Source organism: Aythya marila, assembly GCF_965140915.1.
Source record: "Aythya marila genome assembly, chromosome: Z".
NCBI classification, from domain to species: Eukaryota; Metazoa; Chordata; class Aves; order Anseriformes; family Anatidae; genus Aythya; species Aythya marila.
Genome location: NC_139080.1, coordinates 27322998 through 27347144, shown reverse-complemented (window position 1 = coordinate 27347144; position 24147 = coordinate 27322998). Strand labels below are relative to the sequence as shown.

The 24147-nt window shown below is 43.6% G+C and overlaps 2 protein-coding genes across 3 annotated transcripts; both read left to right on the top strand.

The window, feature by feature from the left end:
- The first annotated feature begins 316 nt into the window (after nucleotides 1-316).
- On the top strand, nucleotides 317-12072 carry TMEM171 (transmembrane protein 171). 2 transcript variants are annotated; one of them, XM_082784215.1, is made up of 5 exons: nucleotides 317-445; nucleotides 6236-6363; nucleotides 7371-7536; nucleotides 9278-9419; nucleotides 11752-12072. In XM_082784215.1, the coding sequence occupies exons 3-5, from the start codon at nucleotides 7407-7409 to the stop codon at nucleotides 11972-11974; spliced, it is 495 nt and encodes a 164-aa protein (XP_082640341.1). In that variant the 5' UTR covers nucleotides 317-445; nucleotides 6236-6363; nucleotides 7371-7406; the 3' UTR covers nucleotides 11975-12072. The 2 variants fall into 2 exon arrangements, with proteins under 2 accessions (XP_082640341.1, XP_082640340.1); XM_082784214.1 differs by having other exon boundaries at nucleotides 6845-7536.
- Nucleotides 12073-20965: 8893 nt separating this feature from the next.
- Nucleotides 20966-22725, top strand: TMEM174 (transmembrane protein 174; the record flags this gene model as incomplete). The annotated part of the gene is made up of 2 exons (XM_082782628.1): nucleotides 20966-21597; nucleotides 22603-22725. 2 exons carry the CDS (start codon nucleotides 20966-20968, stop codon nucleotides 22700-22702), a joined length of 732 nt encoding a protein of 243 aa, XP_082638754.1. The 3' UTR covers nucleotides 22703-22725.
- Between the last annotated feature and the right edge of the window lie 1422 nt (nucleotides 22726-24147).

Here is a 24147-nt window from a genome sequence, read left to right as displayed (position 1 = left end):
ACGCAGGGCTGTGAGGGGCGAGCAGCATCCCTCGCAGCCGGGCAGCAAACACAGCGGCGGGGTTTTGGGAAGCCCATCCCGGAGGGAGCCCCTCAGCCCCGGCGGTCGCCTCAGAGCCGCGGGGCGCCTGACATGGCGTCGCCCGCCCCCTCGCCCTCCTCACGCCCCGGGGGGCTGCCGGACCCCCCCCAGGGACAGCGGGGGAGGCTCAGGGAGACCGAGGCGGGGCTCCCGGCACCGGGGAAGGCGAGGAGGAGGAGGAAGAGGAGAAGAAGGTGGAGAAGGAGGCGGTGCCGCCGCAGCCACCACCAGCAGCGCCGCCGCCGCCGCGCCCCAGGGCGGCTGGACTCAGCCCTGCCCCGCGCCGTTGCCACCCAGGTGCGCGGAGCCGGGCGCAGGTGCTTAAATAGCGGCGGCGGCTGAACAACGTAAGCTGTCTGGCCAGGTAAGGGGCGCTGGGAAGGACGGAGGGAGGGAAGGAAAGATGGAGCGAGCTGCCGGCTGTGCGCAGCACCTGCTGCGGTGCGGGGCCGTGCCGCCATGTCGGGGTCCCGCTGCCCCCTGAGAGCGGGCGGGAGGGAGGGCGCGAACATGGCGGGCGGGCGGCCCCCACGCTGAGGGGACGGGGGGAAGGAGGGATGGGGACGGTGCCATGGGGGGACAGCGGCGGCTCCGGCGGAGGGTGCCGGAGGAGGTCTCGTCCTCCTGCTGAGCTCCGTGGGGTGCTGTGTCACCCGGCTGTGCTGCTGTGGTCGCTGTGGGTCCGGCTGCCTTCTGCCTCTGACCCACCTGTGGGTCTGCTGCCACCTGGCTCTCGGCGCTACGCACGGGCTGCGCTCGCAGGGCATCGTCCTGCCCCTCTGAGATCCTCTCTGGCCTTTGGGAGACAGTGTGAGGTGGGGTCTTTGGTGGGATGGTGCCTTTCCTGAATGGAGTAGAGCGTAATTGCTTTGTCCATGTGTTGGCTGTGTTTTAGTGCCCAAGGGCAGCATCAAGAAACTCACACAGGAGGGCTCTGGACAGCTTGTGGAGCTTTAGGTCTTCTTGATGGTCACAGGCATCAAAGATCTGTGAGTCTCCTTGCCTGTGCCTTTTGCCAGTCAACGTCCATCAGATCCTAGAATTTGCCATAAGCTGCTCTGCCTTGTGTCTGAAGAAAGTCACCTCTGGTTTTAACTGTGTGCTTGGACCTCACATCTATTAATTTTCTACCTGCAATTTTGTACCGTTTGGACCATTTGTAGACCAGCTTCTATTCTAGCCATTTCTCTCTGTAGCCCGCAGGGATTGTAGCTGGCAGCTTCTTAAAGGAGTGTACATGTAGTTGTCTGGCACGGGATAGAAGCCCTGACACGTTGCCGGCTTGTAGTGAGAAGGATCCCTGCTGCACACGTGCCTGGAGACTGTCAGGATTACCCTGTTTTGTGTAACTTCCTACTGAGGGTGTTTTCCAGCACTCTTCCAGGGGCTTAGTCCTGTCCCACCTTTAACACTCAGAACTAACAGAGTGTTACCCTTCTTACATTGTGAACTGGTATAATCATTTTGTCAACTCACATTGGTAGAGTTTCTCTCTGTGACATCCACTGAATGCTTGGAGATTGTTTTGTGCAGCCTTTAAATTTTGCAGATCCTTCTTCTGGAATGTCAGATGCTATGTGAGAACAAAGTCAGGCACTAATTAGTCTGCTTATGTATGAGAGCAAATTGGTTAGATTAGCATCTGCAGAGTTGCTAGTGCTGGTAGTGTTACTGTTGCTTGATAGTAGGAGCCTGATAGTACTTTCAGTTTAATTGGCATTTGCCTGTACCTACACAAGTGATTAAAAATTGTGTTGGGGTGAGGGGGTGGTACATTGGGGGGGGGGAAAAAGATGGTAAACTCCAATTTACTTTAGGTTGACCAGCTGTGCGCACAGAAAGATAGTTCTGCTGACTGTCAAGAGAGCAGTTTAGGGGAGAAATTGTGTTGTGATAATTGTAGAAAATGTAATAGGTACAGAGTTGTATGTAAATGGAGAAGGGAATTATACAAGGAGTGAGAGGCAGAGCAAGAAGAAGGAGAGAGCCCTCTGGAGTTGTGACATGGAAGTTAAACTGAGCAAAGTTTGGAGGTTTTCCCTCCAGTTAGTTTGTCCTATCAGGATTCATGGTTTTACTTGAAACCAGAAGGAAAAAACATAGAATGGCAGTGGCAACTTTTGCAGGAGGAGGTCAAAATTGGAATTAGGGGTGAAAACAGTTAAAAGCAAAACATCTGAAAGATGGCTTGTGAGTCCATTGAGAGTTGCAGCTGTGGGCTACAGCTAAAAGAGTTAGATATTGTAGTTTCTAAGTAATTGTATAAACTACACCTGGTGATAGAATCATTAAGTTTGGAGGAGACCTTACAAGATCAGCTGGTGCAATTATCCCCCTACCCCAATATCACCCACTAAACCATATCCCTAAGCACCAGGTCTGACCTTTCCATGAACACCCCCAGGGACAGTGACTCCACCACTTTCCTGGGCAACCCGTTCCAATGCCTGACTGAGCTTTCTGAGAAGAAATGTCTCCTCATTTCCAACCTAAATCTGTCCTGGTACAAATTGAGGCCATTCCATCTTGTCCTAAGAGCATGGTCCTTGTGCATGAAAAGATTTGGGTGCATCTGCAAGTGAAATAGCAGAAATAAGGCCTACTCTGGGAGACATAAAACAGAGAGACAGAAGTGTTTTAATTCTTCCAGTGGTTTTTTTTTTTTTTTTTCTTTTAATCCTCAGTTCCTGAATTCATATGACTGCATGAGGATATCAAATTGGGTAAGGGAGAGTAAGCATATAGCCCTGGTGTTTGCAGTAGAAATCTTAGAAAAAGTGAACTCTGAAGGGTCAGACAGAAAGCAACCTGTCCCCTTTCTGTAATCAAAATTTGGATTTTTAAATTCTTTGAGCAGTCCATAATGTGGAAGTTGTATCACACATGTTACATCCAGAAAATACAACGTTATTTCCTGTTCTGCATACCTGTCATAGGCCAGGCTTACAAGAGAATAAAGCACTATATCGTTTAAGTTAAGCTCATAACCAGACTTCCCTTACGAGCCACATTTCCAGTTCCTCCTTCCCTCATACCTAACTGTCTCTACACTGTTGAATTTTGTTCCAGCGGTTTCTGACCTGTTATTTAATGTCTGCATTCAAGCTAGGGGTGAATAGGAAGTGAAAACTTCCCCTTGTCAATATGCATTTGGAGACATCTAATCTTGTGGAAGTATTTCAAACACATAGTCAATATAAGCCTTGCTTCTGTCTTAAAGTGCTTCTTGAAACACAAGAAATATGGCTTAATCTTTCATTGGGTTTGCTATTAAAATTTGATGGTAGCACAAATGAAAATTTGTCTGCCCTTGGATTTTGCAGCATAAAATCTGTGGCTTTCATCTTCAAAGCCACAACAGACTGTTCCAAATGTTCCTTCTTTTGTGGCCTGCGAGAATTAAGAAAATATGCACATGCTTCATTTCTAATGTGTGTTTTAACTTAATCTCATAACAACAAGATTAGTGGAGGAGAAACAGGCACTGTGTTGGAGCAAAGAGAACAAATCTCTGGATTTTTCTTTTCAAGGACTAAACACTTGATTTTTTTTTTCCACTTCACATTGTTTCCTTTTGTCCTAATTTTCTTGTACTTATTTCCATATTTTCTTCCCTAGAGGGAATTGCAAAGAAAGCATTCAGACTTTTCTCTAATTATAGTGTATTGCTGTTATAATGGTTAATGTGCCTCAACAGCAAAACATCTTAAGACAGTTGTGTCTAAAACTGAGCTTTGTGTGTTTTTGTATTTCAGAGGCCCTTTACTCAGTTTAGTACCCTTGTAGGTCAATAACTCTGAACCAGCTCAAATCAATTATGAAAATGAGGAACAATTCTAGTCATCAGGGAGCAGAGGTAATTATTAGGAAAAAAAAGTAATTTAGGAAGGACCAGTGAAATTGAGGAAGGGGTGACCAACCTAATTATTTTCTCTGTTCGTAAATATATCTGTCAAATTGGTGTGCAATATTAGAAGTACGCTTGGGTGAAGGTCTTCAGTTTGAAATCTATCAAGATTTCTTTATTTTTCTTTTCCTACCCTTACTGCCCTGCATAGCAGCTTTTTCCAAAGTGAAGTCACGAGTAATACTCCTACAATGCTCAATACTATCAAGGCATCAAAAGCAGTGTGGCCAGTAGGACAGGGAGGTGAATGCTTCCCCTCTGCTCTCATGAGTCCCCACCTGGAGTCCTGCATTCAGGCCTGGGGCCCCCAGCACAGGGGGTGACATGGGAGTATTAGAACGAGCCCAGCGTAAGGCTGTGATCATCAAGGGGCTGGAGAACCTCTCCTGTAAGGACAGGCTGAGAGATGGGGCTGTTCAGCCTGGAGAAGGCTCAGGGGACACCTTACAGCAGCCTTTCAGTACCTAAAGGGGACCTACAGGAAAGCTGGGAAGGGGCTCTTTGTTAGGGAGTGTGGTGATAGGACAAGGGGGAATGGCTTTAAACTAAAAGAGGTTAGATCCAGATTAGATGTAAGGAGGAAATTCTTCCAGAGTGGGGAGGCCCTGCCACAGGTTTCCCAGAGGAGCTGTGGATGCCCCATCCCTAGAGGTGTTCAAGGCCAGGCTGGATGGGGCTTTGGGCAACCTGGTCTGTGGGAGGTGTCCCTGCCTGTGTCAGGGGTGTGGATCTAGATGGTGTTTAAGGTCCCTTCCAACCCAAACCATTCTGTGATAAGGGAGCGCCCACTAGCAGTTTTTCAAACCGTTCATAGTAAAGAGAAGTTATTCTCAAAATAGAGAAGAAATACTTGGTATAGCTTATGAATGAACTGACCAGAGTAACGTGTTTCATTAAGGCCCGTCCCTTACTTGTGCTGCTTGAGATAGCCAGACAGGGGACTGCTTCCTGCAGTGGTCGTCCTGCTGCTGTGGAACAGCCTGCTTCCTTGCCCTCCAGGTCTTGTGCTCACTGTGCCTTGTCACCAGCATGCTCCCTGCCTTCTCCCATGCTGCTAGAGGTCCTGTCTGATGTTCAGCAGATCTAGTAACTTCATGTGTATATCTGTACACCCCTTTCTTTAAGTGGGATTCTGCTCTTACAAGTTAAGTGACTCAATAGATTGCCTTATATTGCAGACAGATAATTAGATAATTATGTATTTGAGTGACTAGTGGGTTTTATGGTTATGTTTTGTTTTCATCCCAGTGGGGCACTGCAGTTACTGGGGAGTGACACAGAGCTTGTTGTGGCTGACACATGTTCGACAGTTTGCTTCCAGAAATCACAGAATACTTTGTTTTTCTTGTGGAATAGCTGTTGTTGAGGCATTTGTAAGGAGGAGTCAGTCTAACTTAACTTGTAGCTTCCAGTTGTCTCAGTTCATAGCAGGGCAGTAGAGGAGATGCTGAAGATTACCTGAAGCAGCAAATTAAGCCAGTTACCTGCTTCCATTTTTGACAAACTGCTCCAGTCTGATGTCCTTTGTGGTATTTCCAAGTCACAGACAAAGCCTGTCCTGGGAGACTACTGGTGCAGGGAAGAGAGCAGTGCTGAAACACTGCAGTATGGGCAGGATCAAGTGCCTCCTGCTCCCAGCAGGAGACTGTTTTCTCATGGTGCATCTGGACTTGTGATTTTTCCAGTCTGAAATTCCCCGTGGTTTCAGGTTAGCTCTTGATAGATGGTAGCTGCTTGGACAGATCTCAGTGGTTGCAGCTGTCAACCTGATCCCTGTGTCAGAGTGGTGCAAACTTCCCTATTAGTAATGACATAAGTGAATTTTTTTTCTAGAGCTCACTGAATGGCACTCTGTCCTAATTTTCATTCAGGTTTTCCCTGCTCTGGTATGTCAACATCAGCAGATTGTTGTCTGCATGCACAAAACTGTTACTGGCCTCAGCACTAGCTTCTGTGTTCTGGTTACTTCTGAATTTGAACTCCCACAGGCTGATAGGTCCAGAAGCCTTCTGGGAGCCTGTGGTGTAAAAACCAGATCCTGAGAGAACCCTGGTGTTTGTGTGGTCATTACACCACAGGAGCCACCTTTGTTACTTCTTTTCAAAGCTTTCTTAGAGTGTAGACAAAGAATTTGGAAACAGGGGAGGTTGAAAGGAAGTGTGGGAGTGATACACGTACCAGCTCTGGTTATGGAATCAGTGAAACTTGAAGTACAATCTTTAACATGGCTTTTTTTTTCATTTTCAGAATGGAACCAAAAATCCTCTATGTACTTGCTCTTGTGGTTAAGTAGGACAGGAAGGTGACTTAGGGAGAGAAGCTGCAAAGTCTCTAGTGGCTGTGGAAAAAGAAACAAGATGTACATGCTTTGAAAGGTACGTATTAGAAGATTTACTTGGTAAAAAGGGCCAGTAGTCATCTAAACTCAATTTCATTAAGGTTATTGCTTTCAACACTTGTCACTTCCTACCATATGCTACAGAAATTTCTCCTAGCTTTGTGTTCAAGGGGAAGTTAACCTCACCTTATTCCAAGTATTCAGTCTTTTATGTTAATGTCCCCTTAATCATAAGACTGTATTTCTAAAGAAATAGTTCATTAGTTGTATATCAGCAGTTGTGGGGTGTTACAGTTGTTTTCAGCCTAACTCTGAAGTAAGTTTTGACCCATTGTCTGTATTCAATGGCAACAAACTTCATTAGGCCTTTCATTCCATGACTGCATTACTGCAAAACAGAAAATATACTAAAAGCATGCAATTCGAATAGGTTGAGGAGCAAATGTAGCAGTAAATATTATGTAGCTAGTCCTGCTATTTTTTTTCTTCTTCTGATTTGTGTATTTTCATATTTACAGATCGACTGTAGTTTTCTGCAACTGAATGCTGGCAGGAAAAAATCTGCTTGATTATTCAGTTGTAATGCCTCCAGTGGCTGTTCCTGCACCTGGAGGTGAAAGAAATAATGGACAACATGAGAAAGTTACTTTTTTCTTCTTTGTTTTTGGAGCAGTCTTTCTCTGTGCTGGATTTCTGCTTTTAGTCTTTATTCTACAGTCATGCCCATATGAAACCTTCACGGACTGTAATGGGGTTCTTAAGGCTTCTGGGCCTGTGCTGGTTGTAACTGGCTTGGTTTTTGTTTTATTGGCAAAATCAAGGGCCAGGCTGCATATAAGACAAAGACAATTGCAAAATGAGCAAGTGTATGGCCTTGTTTTCTGTCGAGGGAGCTGTCAGTTTGCCCAGTTTCTCATCTTTGGATTCCTATTTCTGACGAGTGGAATGCTAATTAGTATCCTGGGCATTTGGGTTCCTGGCTGCAGCCCTGGTTGGCACAGTGTGCTGCTCAACCAGACTCACAGTTCTGATGTGAACCTCCAGGGTTGTGGATTCCTGTCGCTTCAAGTCTTGGGGCCAATGATTGTGTTTACTGGGTTGTGTTTCTTCGTGATAGCTCATGTTAAAAAACAAAACTTCGGTCTCAGCCAAGGGTCTATTGAAAATGAAGAACATCCTCAGAGCCCTGAATCTTTTCAAGTTACAGCAGGTGGGTAGATGTGTGAACTTCTAATTTGAGCTTGCTTTCTTTCCACTAATGGCTTATTTGTTTATGAATATTACTTGTTTGGGCTATAGGCATGTTGTTTCTGTTCTGTCCAAACAGACAAAGTGGAGTCTTAGAGTTTAAGTTGCTTTGTCTTTTGTTTTCTGTACAATCAGTTCAATTACCTTTTTCACAATGAGAGAACCTCTTGGCATTAAAAGCAGCATCTGATTGTCTATGGAAAAAAAAAAAAAAAACAAAAAAAAAACAAAAAACACATAGTCTGGCACAAATTAATCTAATCTCACTTCCTTTCCTAAAGAGTGTAGCTGACAGTGTAAATCATAGGTCTAATGACTTCTGTGACTATATTTGAGACTTACATGTATTTTAGCATGGAAGATCTGAACCCCCTAAGCAGGAGAGTCTGATTCATAGGTCTTGTATTGTATTCCCCTGAATAATGGCCAGATCTTGCAGTTAATCTTTCTGATGAAAGATGCTTCTGTTAATTGCAGAATATACTGTGTTTAAATAGTCTATTAGGAGGAAATGCTGTGATCCTGAGTATCACTCTGATTTTAAAGCCCCGTGAATACATTGTATACATAGATTATTCTGATAACTCTCTAGTTCTCAGGAAGGATTGATGGGTCAATCATAGTATTGCTCAACTGTAATCTGACAGGACTTGAGGTCCATTATGCGCAACTCTTGGCCTTCTGTCTGTCAAATTAATATACTGACCTGTAGCCTGATTATAGCTCAGAAAATGTGAGGGTTTAGCATCAGTTTTCCAGCCACTAGAATAAATGAAAGGGGCATAGAGAAAAATCAGATTAATTTATTGCCTTTAAAAAACAAAACTAGTGGATTCCTTTTATGCTTCCATTGGAGAGTAAAACTCAAAGGTAGAACAATGAGGCCTGACTGACACAGTCACCACTGTGGCAGAATGTCACCCCACTAGATAACACCCCTTGCCTTACTCGGTGTCTTCAATGCTTCCTGACCTGTCCCTGCAAGCTGCAAAGAAAGAAGTGCCAGGCAGCAGTGAATGTCCATATAAATTATTCAAGCTCAGTGACTGATACAAACTTTGTATTTAGAAAAGAATCCTGAAATATGAAATTGAAATTGGCAGGTACGCTACACAGTACATTTAATACTGAATTATTTATCTATAGCTTTGTGGTACTTGTGTTAATAGTGTGCCTGAGTAACTTGGTAGGGAAACTGTCAAGGCACTCAAAATCTACATGAAGTAGTAATCAGAACCATTCATGACTCAAATACTCTGTTATAGCAGTGAAATAGATACAGGCAGATTCATAAAACTTCTGTTTTAGATACATGAGGAAAAACAATACTTTTCTACCCTTAAATTGAGTCAATGGTAACTGTGGGTTTTGTATTTCCAGTTTCTGAAGACAACCAACAGCAAAGAGGTTTATCTCATAGCTGGAAAACCACCCAGCGGAGTTCTCTAAATGAATTCTTCCATCTATGAATATGCTGTGTCTTCAGTCAGAAATAGTATTACCCCAAAATGCATCCCCAATGTATTTCTGCAGCTCAGAATATATAATAAACTACATGTAGGGTTACTGCACTCTATGTTAAAAGGTAGACAAGTAAAAATACTGTAATTTAAAAGACAGGAGATGTTCTAGGATACATTTAGGAAAATAAAACAGGGGTGCTTATTTTTTCAAAGGCAGTAATTGGTGTTTTTTTCCCCTAGTTGATGCAACAATGGTATTCCCACCTCCACCACCACCTTATTTTGCTGACCCTATGTCACCATCTGTGACACCTTGTCTTATGTCAAGTGGTTTTCCTGCAAGTGAAAATCCTCCACCATACGAATCTATCTTCAATGATGGGTAAGACTTTTCTTGTCTGTTTTTGGAAATGACATTTCTCAAGGTATTCAACACATGCTCTTAAATAACTGTGAATTAAGTCTCTCTAATAGGCACTACAAACTTTTCTACTCTGTTGCTTAACTACAGATACCTTATTTACTTATTTACTGGCACAAATCCTACTATAAAAGAGGAGTTGGGAATCACACTACCAAGCGTCTTCCATAAGGGTTAAAATTTTTAAGTTTGTCACAAGTTAATTTCATCAATAATCTTATATTAGTGGCCTTATTTAGCTACTGCTAGATCAGATTACTTCCGTAGACTCACCAAGAGAAGGTGACCCTGCCAGACTTTAGGAAGCCTCTGTAGAACCAGTGTGATGAACACTTCATGACACCTGTCCAGAGGTCCCATGACCCTGGGAGTGGCACTTTAATGTGTACCGTGCTCCCTGTGACTCTTATTTCATGGCCTTGTGGAAAGGCTCTTGCTGGTCTGCCCTGTTCCTGCTGTGACTGACAGCGTGGTGAGACAGAAGGATGCCTTGATACTGTGGAGGAAGAGCAGGAGACTCCAGGGAGCTTTAAAGGGAGGCTGCAATGCCAACTTCATAACAAGGTGTTGTACCTTCCCCATGTAGCTACTCCCCTATGCCTTGAGCAGAGTGTGACTTGCTAGATGCTGCCACCACCAGGCCTAGGTAGCAAGAATAGCTGATTGAAGAGTCTCCTGCATTATACACATTTTCAGGGACATTTCCCCCTGTGGCTTAGAAGCAGTGGGTTGCTATCGAGGGTGAAAGAGGTTACTGCAAGGCCACATACCAGGAGCTTCAACCAGGTCTGGCCAAAAGCTAGGTACCATATACCCAATTTATTCTCAGGCCCTTAACGATTCAGGACTGAGGAGGTTTTACCCTTTGGAAGGGCCAATGAGTTTGGTTTTAATCTGTGGGTCAGTAGCTTGTGTGAGTCTTGTTCAATGGGATGCCTCTGGTCTACAAGACTATGCAGTATATGAAGCACCATCACTGCAAGAGTCCCTGTACTCCAGATTTCTCTGCTCACATGAGGTAGTGAGTTCCATGACCAGCTGTATTAGCTGTGTGTCTGGTATCAATTCTACATCAGAATTCTATCTTCGCCTTGAAGCAAGCAAGCACAAACCCTTTTCATGTCCAAAGACCTAAGTGCCACAGAGGAGGAGATGGCTTGTGTTAGAATGGTGCCTACTCCTTCCTGCTTATCACACTGTGAAGTTGTCAGTGGCTTATTTCACTCCTAAACATACATATTCAGTGGACAAGAGGGGATGGCCTCAAGTTTGTGCCAGGGGAGGTTTAGGTTGGAAATGAGGAGACATTTCTTCTCAGAAAGAGCAGTCAGGCATTGGAATGGGTTGCGTGGTGGAGTCATTGTCACTGGGTTGTGTAAGGAAAGGTTGGATGTGGTTTAGCGGAAGGTATTGGTGATAGGGGGACAGCTGGACAAGATGAGCTTGGAGGTCTTTCTCAATCTTAATGATTCTATGAATGCTGTTACTGGGGATGAGGTGACTATGCTCAGTGTTTCCTCACTGAATGCGGAATTGGTGGGGGTATGGATGTACACACAAAACTACAAGTTGGCTCTGGGAGTAAGGCATAAAGAAAGAGGAGTTCTTCCCTTGTCTTGGGAAGCAGCTGAAGCAATATGCAGAGGGCCACCTCCAGGGTGAGTTGAGCAGCATGCTAGAATAGTGTGGATGCAACCAATTGGGATCTAGCTGTGATGGTTAGATGGAAGCACTGACTACTTGACTGCTCTCCTTGACTTCCGCTGAACTTAGTAGTCTGGTGTCCTGTTGCTTCTGTTTCTCTGGCTCTGAGCAGGAATGCTACTCCTTATGTCCTAACGGGTTGCTGGAAGGCTTATAAAAATTCAAGTTTCCTTTCATTTAAGGTCTCAAGCAGCTAGGGATTCCTATTTTAGTGATGCAATTCTAAGTCTAGTAACAGTCTTTTATAACAGAAGAGAATAGACTGGTAGACTGCAAAAAGGAAGATACATTAGGAGCAAAGGATCAAAAGATTTAGTAAGATTGCCCTGCCAAAAGCAGCTAATACCCATAAGCCAGGCTGTGATGTGAATGAGAAAGGAGCTTGTTTGCCCTTCCATCTGAAGTAATTGAATTTTTGAGTCATAATGTAACACATAGTATGAAATCCTAATGCCTATGTAAGTTCTTTGCTTCAGGGGTTTTCAGGGAGTGTGTGTGTACATGTATGTTCATGTAAGTCAAGAGTAACTTCACTTTTCACTTGCTATAGAGAAATGAGCTGTATTAATATATGGCTTTGTTTTTACAGAGCACAACTTGCAGATGATGATAGAACAGTTGCTGCTAGAGACTATGAAGCTGCATGTACAATTTCTGGATACAGTTCACTTTCAGATATCTTACCAATGTTCCCCATGTCTCCCTCCTCTGAATCACTTCCAGAAAACGAAGACAAAGTATCGGTAACAAGTAATGAATGTTCTCTGACATCTTCATCTGTTTCCCTAACCACATTGGACACCAGCTCGTAGAGGACTGTCAGCTAGATTCCACTTTTAAATGAAATTGCACTCAGGTTTATGACTTTTGACTCAGATTTATGACTTTTTGACTATTTACATTTTCTAATAAAAGCACTAATATTGTCTGTCTGATCTTTTCATTAACAAGAACAAACCATGAGTTTTTGCTTCAAGAAATACAAGATAATGCTGGACTTCTGAGTGAATATTATGAAGTGATTTAGTTTACTGCAATAATAAGTGTTCATCTTGTTCTGTTACAGCTTCAGTTTCTATATTTAGTTCTTCTTTCTATAAAAGAGGCAGTAAGTAAAGACAAACTTCTTTTACTTCTTTAATTAAAATCTGTTCAGAGCTTCAAAGAAGAAATCATTAAGAAGTGCTTCTATTTCTTTAACTTTTGTGGAAAATACTTCCTTTCAGTCACTGACTGTTTTCTGAGAGCATCACCCATAGGAGTCTTTAAGATGGGGAGCCAATATGTTATAGAGAAATTAAGTGGTTACTTCTTCATCTGCCTAGTAACAACCCCTACACAGTTTAATTTAGACCCTCTCTGGTCCTTATGTAAGTATAATCCCCCTGAAAATCAGTTTTAGCCAGCAGTTAAGAGCCCTAAGGCAAGACTGAGGATAGTTAATAGGCTGTCAGTTTAACTGTGGTAATGACTGACTTCAGGGGCATTATACTACTATTAAATACCATCATTTACAGTTTATACAAGCAGTACTGATTAACTTTATGAGAATGAGTATTTTCCACAAGCAGGCATTATTGACCAGCTCCTGCAGGAGATGGTATTTCATGGAAATGCGTGCTTTTAACTGACACAGCTCTTTCCTGACCTCTCAGAAATGCAGCCTTCTTCTAGCTCATCTGTCTGTAATTGAAACGTTTTCTTATAGGAGATGATAATTCACAAGGGAGTTGCTTCTGATCTTTGTGTTTTGACTTGACATGAAACCTGTTGTAACCTCCTAGTTTGAGAAAAAGAGACCTGCAATGGAAGGTGGCAAAGTTTCTATTGGGGCTCCACTCAGTAGGGTGTAATGTTTTTTCCCTGGCTGGGCAGCTGAACTCTACCACAACTCCTCTGTCATTCCATCTCCTAAAAGGAGAAGTGGGAGAAAATACAATGGAAAGGTCTCAGGCATTGAGGTAAAGACAGGAATGTCATTCATCAGTTATCGCATGCGAAAGGGGTTGTGCAGAGGGAGATTAATGAGATGTATTGCCTATCACTGGTAGACTAGAACAGTGTGAAACTAAATGCAAACTACAACTACCTTCTCCTCAGCCACCCTCTTCTACTTCCTACCCCTGAGCAGTGTAGATGAATGGGGCTGTGGTCAGTCCCTAACACTTCGTCTCCACCACTCCTTCACAATCACTCTTTTCCCCTGCTCCCCATGGGGTCCCTCCCATGGGATGCCGTCCTTCCCAAACTGATCCTGTGGGGGCTGCCCACAGGCAGCAGCTCTCCAAGCACTGCTCCCACACGGCTCTGTACCACGGGGTCCATCCATCCCCCAGGAGCAAACTGCTGCAGCACGGGTCCCCCATGGGTGGGCGGCAGCTCCCCCCAGGCCCCCTGCTCCTGCGTGGGCTCCTCTCCACGGGCTGCAGCTCCAGCCTGGGGCCTGCTCCTGCGGGGGCTCTCCATGGGCCGCAGCCTCCTCCAGGCCACATCCACCTGCTCCACCGGGGGCTCCTCCACCCATGGGGGGGCTGCAGCGTGGAGATCTGCTCCATGTGGGACCCATGGGCTGCAGGGGGACAGCCTGCCCCACCAGGGGCCTCTCCACAGCCCACAGGGGAAGTGCTGCTGCCTGCCTGCAGCACCTCCTGCCCTCCTGCTGCATTCAGCTGGGGGCTGCAGGGCTGGTGCTCACTCCTCTCTCCCAACTGCTGTAGCACAACATTTTTCCCTTCCTTAAATCTGCTCTCCCAGAGGCCCAACCAGCATCGCTCCCTGGCATGTCTCTGTTCAGCAGCGGGTCCCTTTTGGAGCCATCTGGAGCTGGCTCTGCTCTGACACGGGGCAGCTACAGTCCCCTTCCTACTAAACCTTTGCCACGTAAACCATATTCATGTGGTAAACATTACTGGTGTTAAAACAGCTTGCAAGAGTGGTCTCTGTCTTGTTCAGCTGAGTCTCTGAACACTTGTGTGCTGTGGGACCCCAACCAAACAGGAGTTGTGTTCTACCCTGATGAATTTCAGGGAACCTGTCACAGAATGCTAAGCTTTAATTAGGCATGCAAGTGCACTCCTGTGCCTAGGGAAAGGCAATTGCCTCATATTTCCTATGACCATGCAGAGTACTCACCAGCAGAGTACTTCAGGGAGATACTTACTAACTCCTGCATTTCGCCATTTATTTACACTTTTGTGTCGTCATTCTCTGTCGTGCTGGGGCAGCAATTTTTGCAGCAACACACACACACAACACCAACAAAGACAATGATGGGGAGGTACATTCAGCCAGCAATACAGCTGAAAACCAGTCAGTGAGGCAGGTGTACCTAGCCAGTGACAGAGCTGAGGGAGTTATCAATGTACATGCAGAGGAATGACCAAGCAGAGCACGGAGAGGGTTTTAATATGTGGAAGTTGGTTACGCTGGTGTGACTCAGCCATGGGACATGTCCACGTGAAGAAGGGGAGCCACAAAGCCAGCAGGTTTTTTTGTTCTTTCCTCCTTCCCTTGATTTTTTTTCCCTTGATAAATGGCTCAGGATTCAAATTAGGATTAAATAAAAAAATAGGATTTATTGAAAGAATATAAAGGAATAGAGGTAAGCAAACAGCGCTGGGTGCACCAGGAGTCTCTGCTCCACCAGGACACACACCAGTTACATCAAGCAGCTGATTTTTATGCTCCTAGACTAATACATATTCATTACTACTTCTAAAAAAAATAGATTATTAAAATTAGCTTCTGGGGTGCAGTCCCTCCTACTGGAGCATGCGCAGTCTCCTCTGGGGTCTCTTCTGGGGGTCTCTAGGGGTCTTCCATGCTGAAGACTCGCAGTCTTCCTCTCCCCCTTTGTACTTACTGGGCACCATCCCAAGTTTACGGAACATCTTCTTCAAGTCTTGTCTCCCAGCCGCCCTTCAGCTTCTTTCTCCTTCCTCTTTATCTCTCAGCCCCCCCTAACCAGATACCAAAGATCCACATAGTATCCCATAACAGTCACTAGTTGTTATCAGTTGTTCTGAAACTCCCAGACACACGAGTAATTAAAACATTCTTCCCCAGCCATTCACAGACACATCTATAGCAGTGTTAGAAATAGAAGTCCGGAATAACAAAAGCAAACAGGTTCATAAATTTAAGAAGTGATAAATTGACTAGAATGAGGGGGAGACTGGGACACACTGCATCTGTGGTTCAAGAATTAAATTGCCAGTGCAGGGCCCAGAGGCAGACAGGATTCAAACAGAATTGTTCTTTATGGACACGAATTGTTAAAACATTCCTCACAGTAGTAAATTTTTAAAGGACACGGTTCCTCAAATGCCTTCTATAATCCAAGCTATCACCTAATGTCTTACTGTGTTGTTTGTTTTTTCTTTTTAATTGTGTTTCTCACCTGTTTCTTAACAGTGGTGCCCACTGCCCTGTGTGACTTGTGCATACAAAATCTTGTGCGTGTCAAAGGAGTTTGTCTCTGGATCTGTCATGATATTATATGGAGAGTATAGAAGATGAAGTATTTTACCTTAAAGGTCATGTGCAAACAAAGGCCCACATTGGCTTTTTGCTGTTGTCTGAATTACAAATGAACACTCACTCATTTCCCTAGAAGGTTAAAAATCAAAGAGTGATTAATCTAAACAGACATAAATCTTTAATATATCTTTTTTTTTTTTTTTTTTTTTTTTTTTTTCTTCTTCTTCTTTAAAGAATGCAGGCAACATCTGATTGCTAACTGTAAAGTTACTAGCCTTTTCTGCTCTCTACAACTAGCTCAATCAGTTTTTCCCAATATGTATCCAAATGACCACATACATCAAGTAAAGTGTGTTAACCCTGAACTGAAACATAATCTTCCTTCAAGGTTATTGTGTTTTGATCTTCTACTGTAGATCCTGTGTGGATTGCTTTATTTGCAATAAGCACACTGAGTGGAAAGCTGTTGGCCTGGCTCTTCAGCGTCAGCTGAATCCACCTGAATTTCTTGGGAGGGGAAGGTTTACTTACCTTTTAAAATGAAGCTTGTAAACAGAATTTCCTTGTGTATCATCTTGAAAAGATGCCTAGTTTTAGTTCATCTTGCAGCTGTGCAAGCACCTTCTATTTTTGGCTTGGATGGTCATTCCTTTAAAATTCACTCCATAACTTGCTCAACACTGACAGCTAACCAGGCCAGGGTAAGAGTATTTGCTTACTGTGTTGTCAAAATCCATTTCAGCAAGGTCAGAAAACGTGAGTAAAATGCTGGCAGATCTTCATCTACCACTGATGACTACCTCTGCATGAACAGCATTTGTGGGAGGAATTTTTGATGTGGGGAGTAGAAGTGAAATGCCTATATTATAAAGGAAGCAACACTTTGTAAAACTATAAAAGTAGCTTAAAATGATACAGAATAGCATTTTTATTGAGGAAGTGACATACTTTACTATCACACTAATGGTGTTATAACCCCCTTTCTGCCCTAAGGTTAGCTTAAGTGCTTGACATACAAATGCTAGGGAGCAAATCAAGTTGGTTACTGATTCACACTTACTTAAACAGGCAAAGTGGGAGGTAAGGACAGATTATGCTCTTGTAAGTGAAGTTAAGATCTGTCTTCATTGATGTTTGCACTGACATTGCCCAGCTTGTAACTTGAACACAACAATTTTTTGGATATGAGAAAGATTCATAAATACATAAAGGGATAACTCTTCTCTAGGAGAGGTCTTTCTTCTTGCATCACCAGCAGCTAGAAAAATTGAAAACTCTTCTGTGAAAAAATGAAATTACACAAATGTTTCAAATGATGCTGCTTTTAGGATAGCTGCTCTTGCTGGAGTGCATCCAGCCCAACCATGTACTTCATTATGCACAGCACTGTATTCCACTACCCCTTTTCCATCCTGTCTCCTAAGAGTCACAGCTTATGAAGCATTTCTGTGTCCAGGCAGACTTTTCTGCCAATACCTCCATGTCTCTGCAGCTAATGTGTCAGCCTTGATCTAGATCTGTGCTCCTTCCTCTGCCATACATGCATCTATCTCTATACTTATACATGGAAATACCTTTGATTTGGTTGGCCTGCTGGCAGGACAACATTCCCTGAGTGTATAACACCACCCTGTAGCTAGATACTGCTGTGGGCAGCTGGCTGAACTGGATCCTTTCTGCATGTTTATGCTCTGAGGCTGGTATTGAAGTAGTACATGGCCACAAGGGTTGAGGCTAATTCATGGTTAGGTGCTAGTCTAACACATGTAATTTGTGTTTTTCTCTAAGGATGCCAAGTATAGTCTCCTTTCTCTAGGAAAAAGGTCTCTCTGGGTCAAATCATTAACTCCTCAATCTCCCTCTAACTGATAATCTCATTATGGAGTTATATCTTATACCTTCTCTTCTAAAAGCTGATCAGTGTGCAGTACCGCAGTATAACTTGTTTTTATTTTTTTATGGCACCTTTTGGACGTTCTGTGGCTAAATGTCTGATTCTATTACAGGCATGTAAGAAATAAAACCTTACTGTGACAGTGATAATGTGAACAACCTTGTAAGAACTGGTAGCAGATGGAGAAGAGAAAGGAAGGATTAAGTGTAGACCCATTGGTGTTTGTTAGGATGACTCTTGAAACTGGTTAGAGAACTAAGAAGGTACAGAGCAGTACAGAAAACCTGCTTCCAGCAGCAAACATTGCAGGGTAAGACTTGTATTCATGATAGAAAATTATGCAAAGGAACAGAAAATAACGCAGTGGTTGGATTCAGGTGTAAGGTCCCTGAAGCAGACCAGAGCAATACTGCAGTGAGACCTGAAAATTATCTGTTTTGAAAAAGGATCCTGAAACAAACATAGGAGTCACTTGAAGATAGTGGGGATGTAGTCTCCAATTTATCTGTTTGACAAAAGTGATACCAATACTCTGCGTGACACTGCACTGGAATAAAACCAGAAAGGTTTTTAGAAAATTCATTCACTTCCACCTCCTGGGTTTCACAAGACCATTTTCATTCATTTAGCAGTTACTCCAGGTAAAAGGGATACATTTAGTAAATCACCATCTGTGAGTTCCCAGAACATCCACTTACTTGGCAAAGGAAAGTACTGGACTTATAAAATCAATGTGATCTGGTAATCTCTTAAGACCTTGACAGCTGCCTGAATACAACATGGGTACTCTGTGGGAAAATAATGGGAGAAACATAGGGAGGGTTAGAGAAAATTATACCTTACAGGTAAAGAGGGTGCTATTTACAGGGAAAGGTATAATTTTAATTTAGATCTTGCTGTACCAGACATCCAATTTCTGAAGTTCAAGTGACAAGCAGTCTTAGAAGAAACCACCTTCATTTTCCAGCCCTGCTGTGCCCTTGCTCAGTGACTGATAAGCCATGTCCTAGGCCAGAGACAAGGAATGTAACCCATGGGATGGTGCAACACCTGAGCTGGAAATCTCTGGCTCCAGCTAGCGTCTAAGTACCACTGCACAGGACTGAGGAAGAGCTCTGGCACAAAGGTGTTGCAAATAACAGTTGTAGAGTTCCTTAGTGGCTGTGAGTAGAAAGGTGATATTACATCTCTGTATACCATTAGTTAGGCAGTGAATGTGATACATGTACTGCTTTAAAAAGGATGTTGGAAAGCCTGGAAGATTCAGCAAACAGGGACTGGAATGATTCACGGCATGGAAAAATCTGGCTTGCAGAGAGCAGCAACAAAAGCTCATTCCAGTTATTTTACCAAATATAAATTTGAAGATTATTTATTTTTGGGGGGGGGGGGTCTAATTACCACATTAGCCAATTTGTCTACAATTACCAATGTTACCTTACCTAATGTTTTAGCTCTTTCTGAGTTGGAGTGATATGAAACCACTACACTGAAATCCCTAGGCTTTGCTCAGGTGGTGCGTGGAGTCCTGACGAGACTTGGTGCTGGGAGCAGGTCTGATCTTCAGTGCATTTGTCAGAAAATTTGTTGACACCCTCACTAACAGAAGAGACATAATACTGACTTTGGAAACTTCACAGATTATTTATTTATTTATTTGTTTGTTTATTTATTTATTTATTTATTTTAAAGGAGTCCAGCATTAATATTCTGCAAAATCTGTCTACTGACAACTAAGAAGAAAAAGACATATCTGCAGATGTATTCAGCATCAGTTCTGAGAGCACTTATTTTGGTGAGCAGCCAAGTTCAGAACTGATATGAATGCACAATAGGCTAAGGGCACTTTCGTCAGTTTTGAAGAAGCAGTCTGAAAGAAGGTGAGTTTTCTAGTTCTAGAGCTATTTTTATTTTATAAATCTCAGGATAAGCTTGCTTCCCCAGAGCTGCTGGTAGCAGGAAATAGCATTATATGTTCTACCTCCTGAGGAGTAATCTCTGTACTGCATGTGCTCCCCTGCTATGCTAATCAAAACAGATTGAGTAGTGGAAGATTTTTCCTCCGTAAGGAATTGCACAAAGATGTTCTACTGGAGCACTCCAAGAGCAATTCACTCTGAAACCACAAGGAAACAGAAATCTCAACATTCAATTAATCCATCTTTTTAATATTTCAGATACAAATAAGCAATGCTGGTGTATCCTTGATTAGGACTTGTTCCTGCTGTGGTGTTTTCTTCAATGGTAGAAGGCTGGGACACCCTTCTGCCCACAGATCAGGTAGGTGCAGAGTACAAACCAGCTGCTGCCAGGACACTGGTTAATCCTGACATAATTACAATGCCAGTTTCAACTGTGGAGCCCCAGGAATTCAGGAAAAAAGTGGGTTCTGCAAGCCACACAGTACTGTCAGAAGGGAATTCCAACAGAACAATTAATTTTGGTGCAAATGTAACATTCTGGGTATTTTTGAATACAGAATTTACCTTAGAGGACAAGATCCCTTGCTCTACCATGTTCCAGGAGAGGTTTTCTCATCCCTGCAGCTGTGCACCATACAGTGCAGGGGGGATTTACTCAGCTTAAACTCTGAGGAACGGATGGCAATCCCACAACAACAACAACAACAACAACAACAACAACAACAAAAATGTCTACAATTAAGGGGAAATTACAGAGTAATTATTCTACCTTCAAACAGCTGAAAAGGCTTTGTCTGGCTGGAAATAACTGCTCTCCCATAGCCAGCAGTTCTCTCAGGCTGCTCAGCACTCACTGCCCTGCTCCCCTTTACCCTACCACCCACCCACTACTCCCTCTTGGCACACCATCAGAAAGTTTTCTTTGATATTTGTGTAAACCATGGAAGGTCTGGCCTGCAGAACCAGCTGCAGCAGGGGTCTGGGCACATCTACAAAGGTCACCGACGGCGGTGGCCGTGTATTTCCCTGCAGACCCGGGTTGCCGGAGTGGTGGCCCGAGGAGAGGGAGTGAGTTGTTGCAGTGCTGCTGGCCGAATGTGTGCAGCCCATATGTTGGATGCCTCAGCTGGCGGGGGGGGGGGGGGGGCGGGAGAAGCTGTGGGGACCTCAGCTTCCTTTCTCTCCCATCTGGCATGGGCACAGCGAGGAAGGATCAGTGGGTGCCAAATTAAAGAAGGGGATAAACAAAGGGATTAGTAGCCACGCAAGGGTGAAGCCGTTTCGGAAGCAATGGTGGTAATTCAAGAAGTCTTTAATGGTCGCTTCAGGCTTCACTTCTCAGACCTTTATTCTTCTAAGCAAAGTTTATTCCTTCACATGATGGACTCTGTTAACCATACACACACAATGTTCTTGTATAATTAACCCGAACCTTTGACTTTAAATGCTCTGCGAAGTCCTTTACAAACCCCCTTTCTCTTGAGAAAGGAGATACCTGGTATTTGGTAATGGAGCAGAACAACAGCAATGTAGAAGATTTCTCCTTGAACGTGTTTTCTGTCGCTCCTTACCAGCCAAATAGGTCTGATGTCCTGGTGTCAGATGGAGACAAAGCTGGTGCCACTTTGCTTTTCTCAGGTGTGTTTTTGGGACTGGTGGGGATCACTTTCACTGTGATGGGATGGATAAAATACGATGGCATTACTCACCTGGAGTGGACCCAGTTACTAGGGCCTATTCTGCTGTCTGTCGGCGTGACTTTTATCCTGATTGCTGTCTGCAAGTTTAACATGCTTACGTGCAAGCCCTGCAAAGAAAGAGAGGAAAACACATCAGACATCGACCAGGCCACAGGCGGACAGTCCTTCGTGTTCACCGGGATTAACCAGCCCATAACTTTTCATGGTGCCACCGTGGTACAGTACATCCCCCCGCCTTACCCATCTCAGGAAGGCATCACTGTGAATACAGGATACCTGCACCCTGTGCTCGGCTGCTGCAGTGCAGCTCCCTCCACTGCCTCCCCGATCCCCAGCCCAGGCTCTGCTCACTTCTGCCCGGCCTATCCTCTGGACAACCCAGCTTTTACTGGAGACGAGAGCTACACCAGTTTTATTGCAGAGAATACGAGGAACCAAAGGTACGTCTTCTGAAATTTCCTGGTACAGCTGAACATAAATTTCTGAGAATTTCTTTAAGTGTTGAGTACGATTTCAAAGGAAACAAAAGCTAGTCCAGTGTGTTGTCCTTCAGACTTCTTTGTTGTTGTTTTGTTTCCTTTTTTTTTTTTTTTCCCCTTTGTTAGGAATATTTGTTGAGTAAAGGTCAGAGAGACATACTTTTTTTTTCTTTTCTTTTCTGGGAAGCACTTTTGTTCAAATAGAATTCACTTATGAATCCTTTTAATTTTCAACCTACTGAATCTCTTGTTATTTTCAAAGATATTAGTGCATATGCTCCTGTACAACTGCTTTTTTGTTTCTTTGTGTGTTTTTAATGCTGATTTACTGTGTTCAGAAGATTGTTATTCTATGTCCACTCAAACAGAATCACAATACAAGAGTGAATGCACAAACAGCATTTTCACAGCAGTGAAAGTCAGTTCAGTACCAGATGATCTCCCTGCTGACTACGGCTGGTCACTACTCTTTGCCACCCTAGCGACCTTCCAGCCTTTATTCTTATCCTACTTTTGAGGTACAAACAAGATCACAGGTGTTACAGAGCAACGGGAAACTACTTTAATCAGACATAAAATAATTCTATACAGACTGTTAAGGGAAAATATTCTAATTACAGGATTTACTCAGAATTATATCCTGCCTAGAAATTAAGTCACTGAGTTCATTATCAAAGTCTGTTTGCAAAACTGCTGACTGACTCATCATTCTCAGCACCACGTGCAACAGGCAGAGACAACGTGAAAACAAAGGTCACCTCTTGACATTTTTACTCTACACAAATAATACAGCAAATAGCTGAATTACAGTAAAACTTCATCTTGTAGCATTTTCTCGAGCAAAATTCCCACTGAAGCCGAGAAGCACTTTGCTCAGATAAGGCTGACAGGAAACTGAATTATGGTTACTTGTATGCTTTGTGTTTGCTAAATACTTTTTGTGTCTCCTTCTCTTCCTATTTTCAGGTCAGAGGACAGTGCCAGTGAGCCAGAAGAGCTGCTGGAAGACTACACCTGTGAAGATTTGTCACCTCCTCGTTATGAGGAAATTTACCCACTATCTTAATAAAGTAACTATGGACAACCGCACTTCTGAGAGACACCAGCTTTATAATCCCCATGAATCTTTTCCTTAGCACTTGCATGATAAGCAAGTGTAAGCAAAATCTTGGTCCTGTGTGTGGTTGAGTATTGTTGAAGGTACTTAACCAACCCCTTCTTTTTCTTCCTCAAGCTATTTTCTTCCTTGCTATGCAGCCTAAATAGCAAAACTATTAAACTGAGAGATTTAAATCCATGCTAGGGTTCCCAAACAAAGAGTCTGAATTTCAGACTTGCTGAAAACAATGCAAACAATGAACACACAGGATGTTTGTGGAAGTTCACGATTGCTCCTGGACCTTCAGCATCATTGGAATACACTTGATTTATTTTTGATGTATTCTTCCTCTTGATTCCTTGGAAATCTTCAAAAATGTCTGCATGCCTGATCTACAGAAGTGCCTATAAGGTCTTAATTCAGCCTGATTCCTTAGACTAGCTTACTCACTCATAAGTCCAGTCCACACATTCAATCTTCTCTGCTTGCTTCCCCTGTATGAGCCAGTCCTGCAGGCATTTTCAGAGTACCCTGCTTGAATCAGAGCATCCTGGAAGAGAGAAAATAAAAACAGTGCCTTATGCCCATTTTTACACAGACCCCTAAGAGATCCTGCCTGCATTGGATTCACTTCCATTCTCTGCCTGATGGAGCACAAAGCACTGTCTCCCACCAAGGGCCCTAATAATTAATTGGTTAACACCACAAAACGGCACTTTTCTGAAGTCTTGACACTGGTGCATGGTCCTACCAGTTTTTAAGGTTTTAGCTATGACCAGCTGCACCCTAATTCTGCAGGAGAGTTGTAATGGGACACCTTCTACACCTCTTCTTTCTTCATTGTGTGTCTTAGGCACAGAACTCAGGCTGTAGATTCTCCAAGAGCATCAAGGCAACTACCTGTCTTAGTGAATTTTCTTGATCAAGTTCGACTTGCAACACCAACATGGTTCTAGACGTTTTATCCACAAACAGATTAACAAGATCTGACAAGGAAAAGAGGTGCATAATCTCTGATATCAGCATGGAGGTCCTCAGAATCTTTGTTCAGGAGCTGTCCAAAGCACAGAGCAATGGCCAGGAAAATGCCATGAGTCCTTCTGTTTTTATTTTGTATTTTCACACATTTAAATTCTGCTCTTGAGTGTGCCCAGAAGTGCCCCAGTACAGCTGGACAAGTCAACATCTATCTACCTTATGCAGGAGCCCAACAGGTTTGCCAACCTCTCTTGAAGGGCTCAACCCAAAAGCTTTTCCCAGCCCACACATGTTAGAGCAGGCACGACACAACGTGCTGCTGGGGGGAACGGTCAGAGTCTAAGGCAACCAAGTGGTGTGCATGCAGGCCAGTCTCCTGGTCTTATAGCTTCTCTGAAAGCAAGAATTGTGTTTTGGATGCTTTCCCTTGCTTG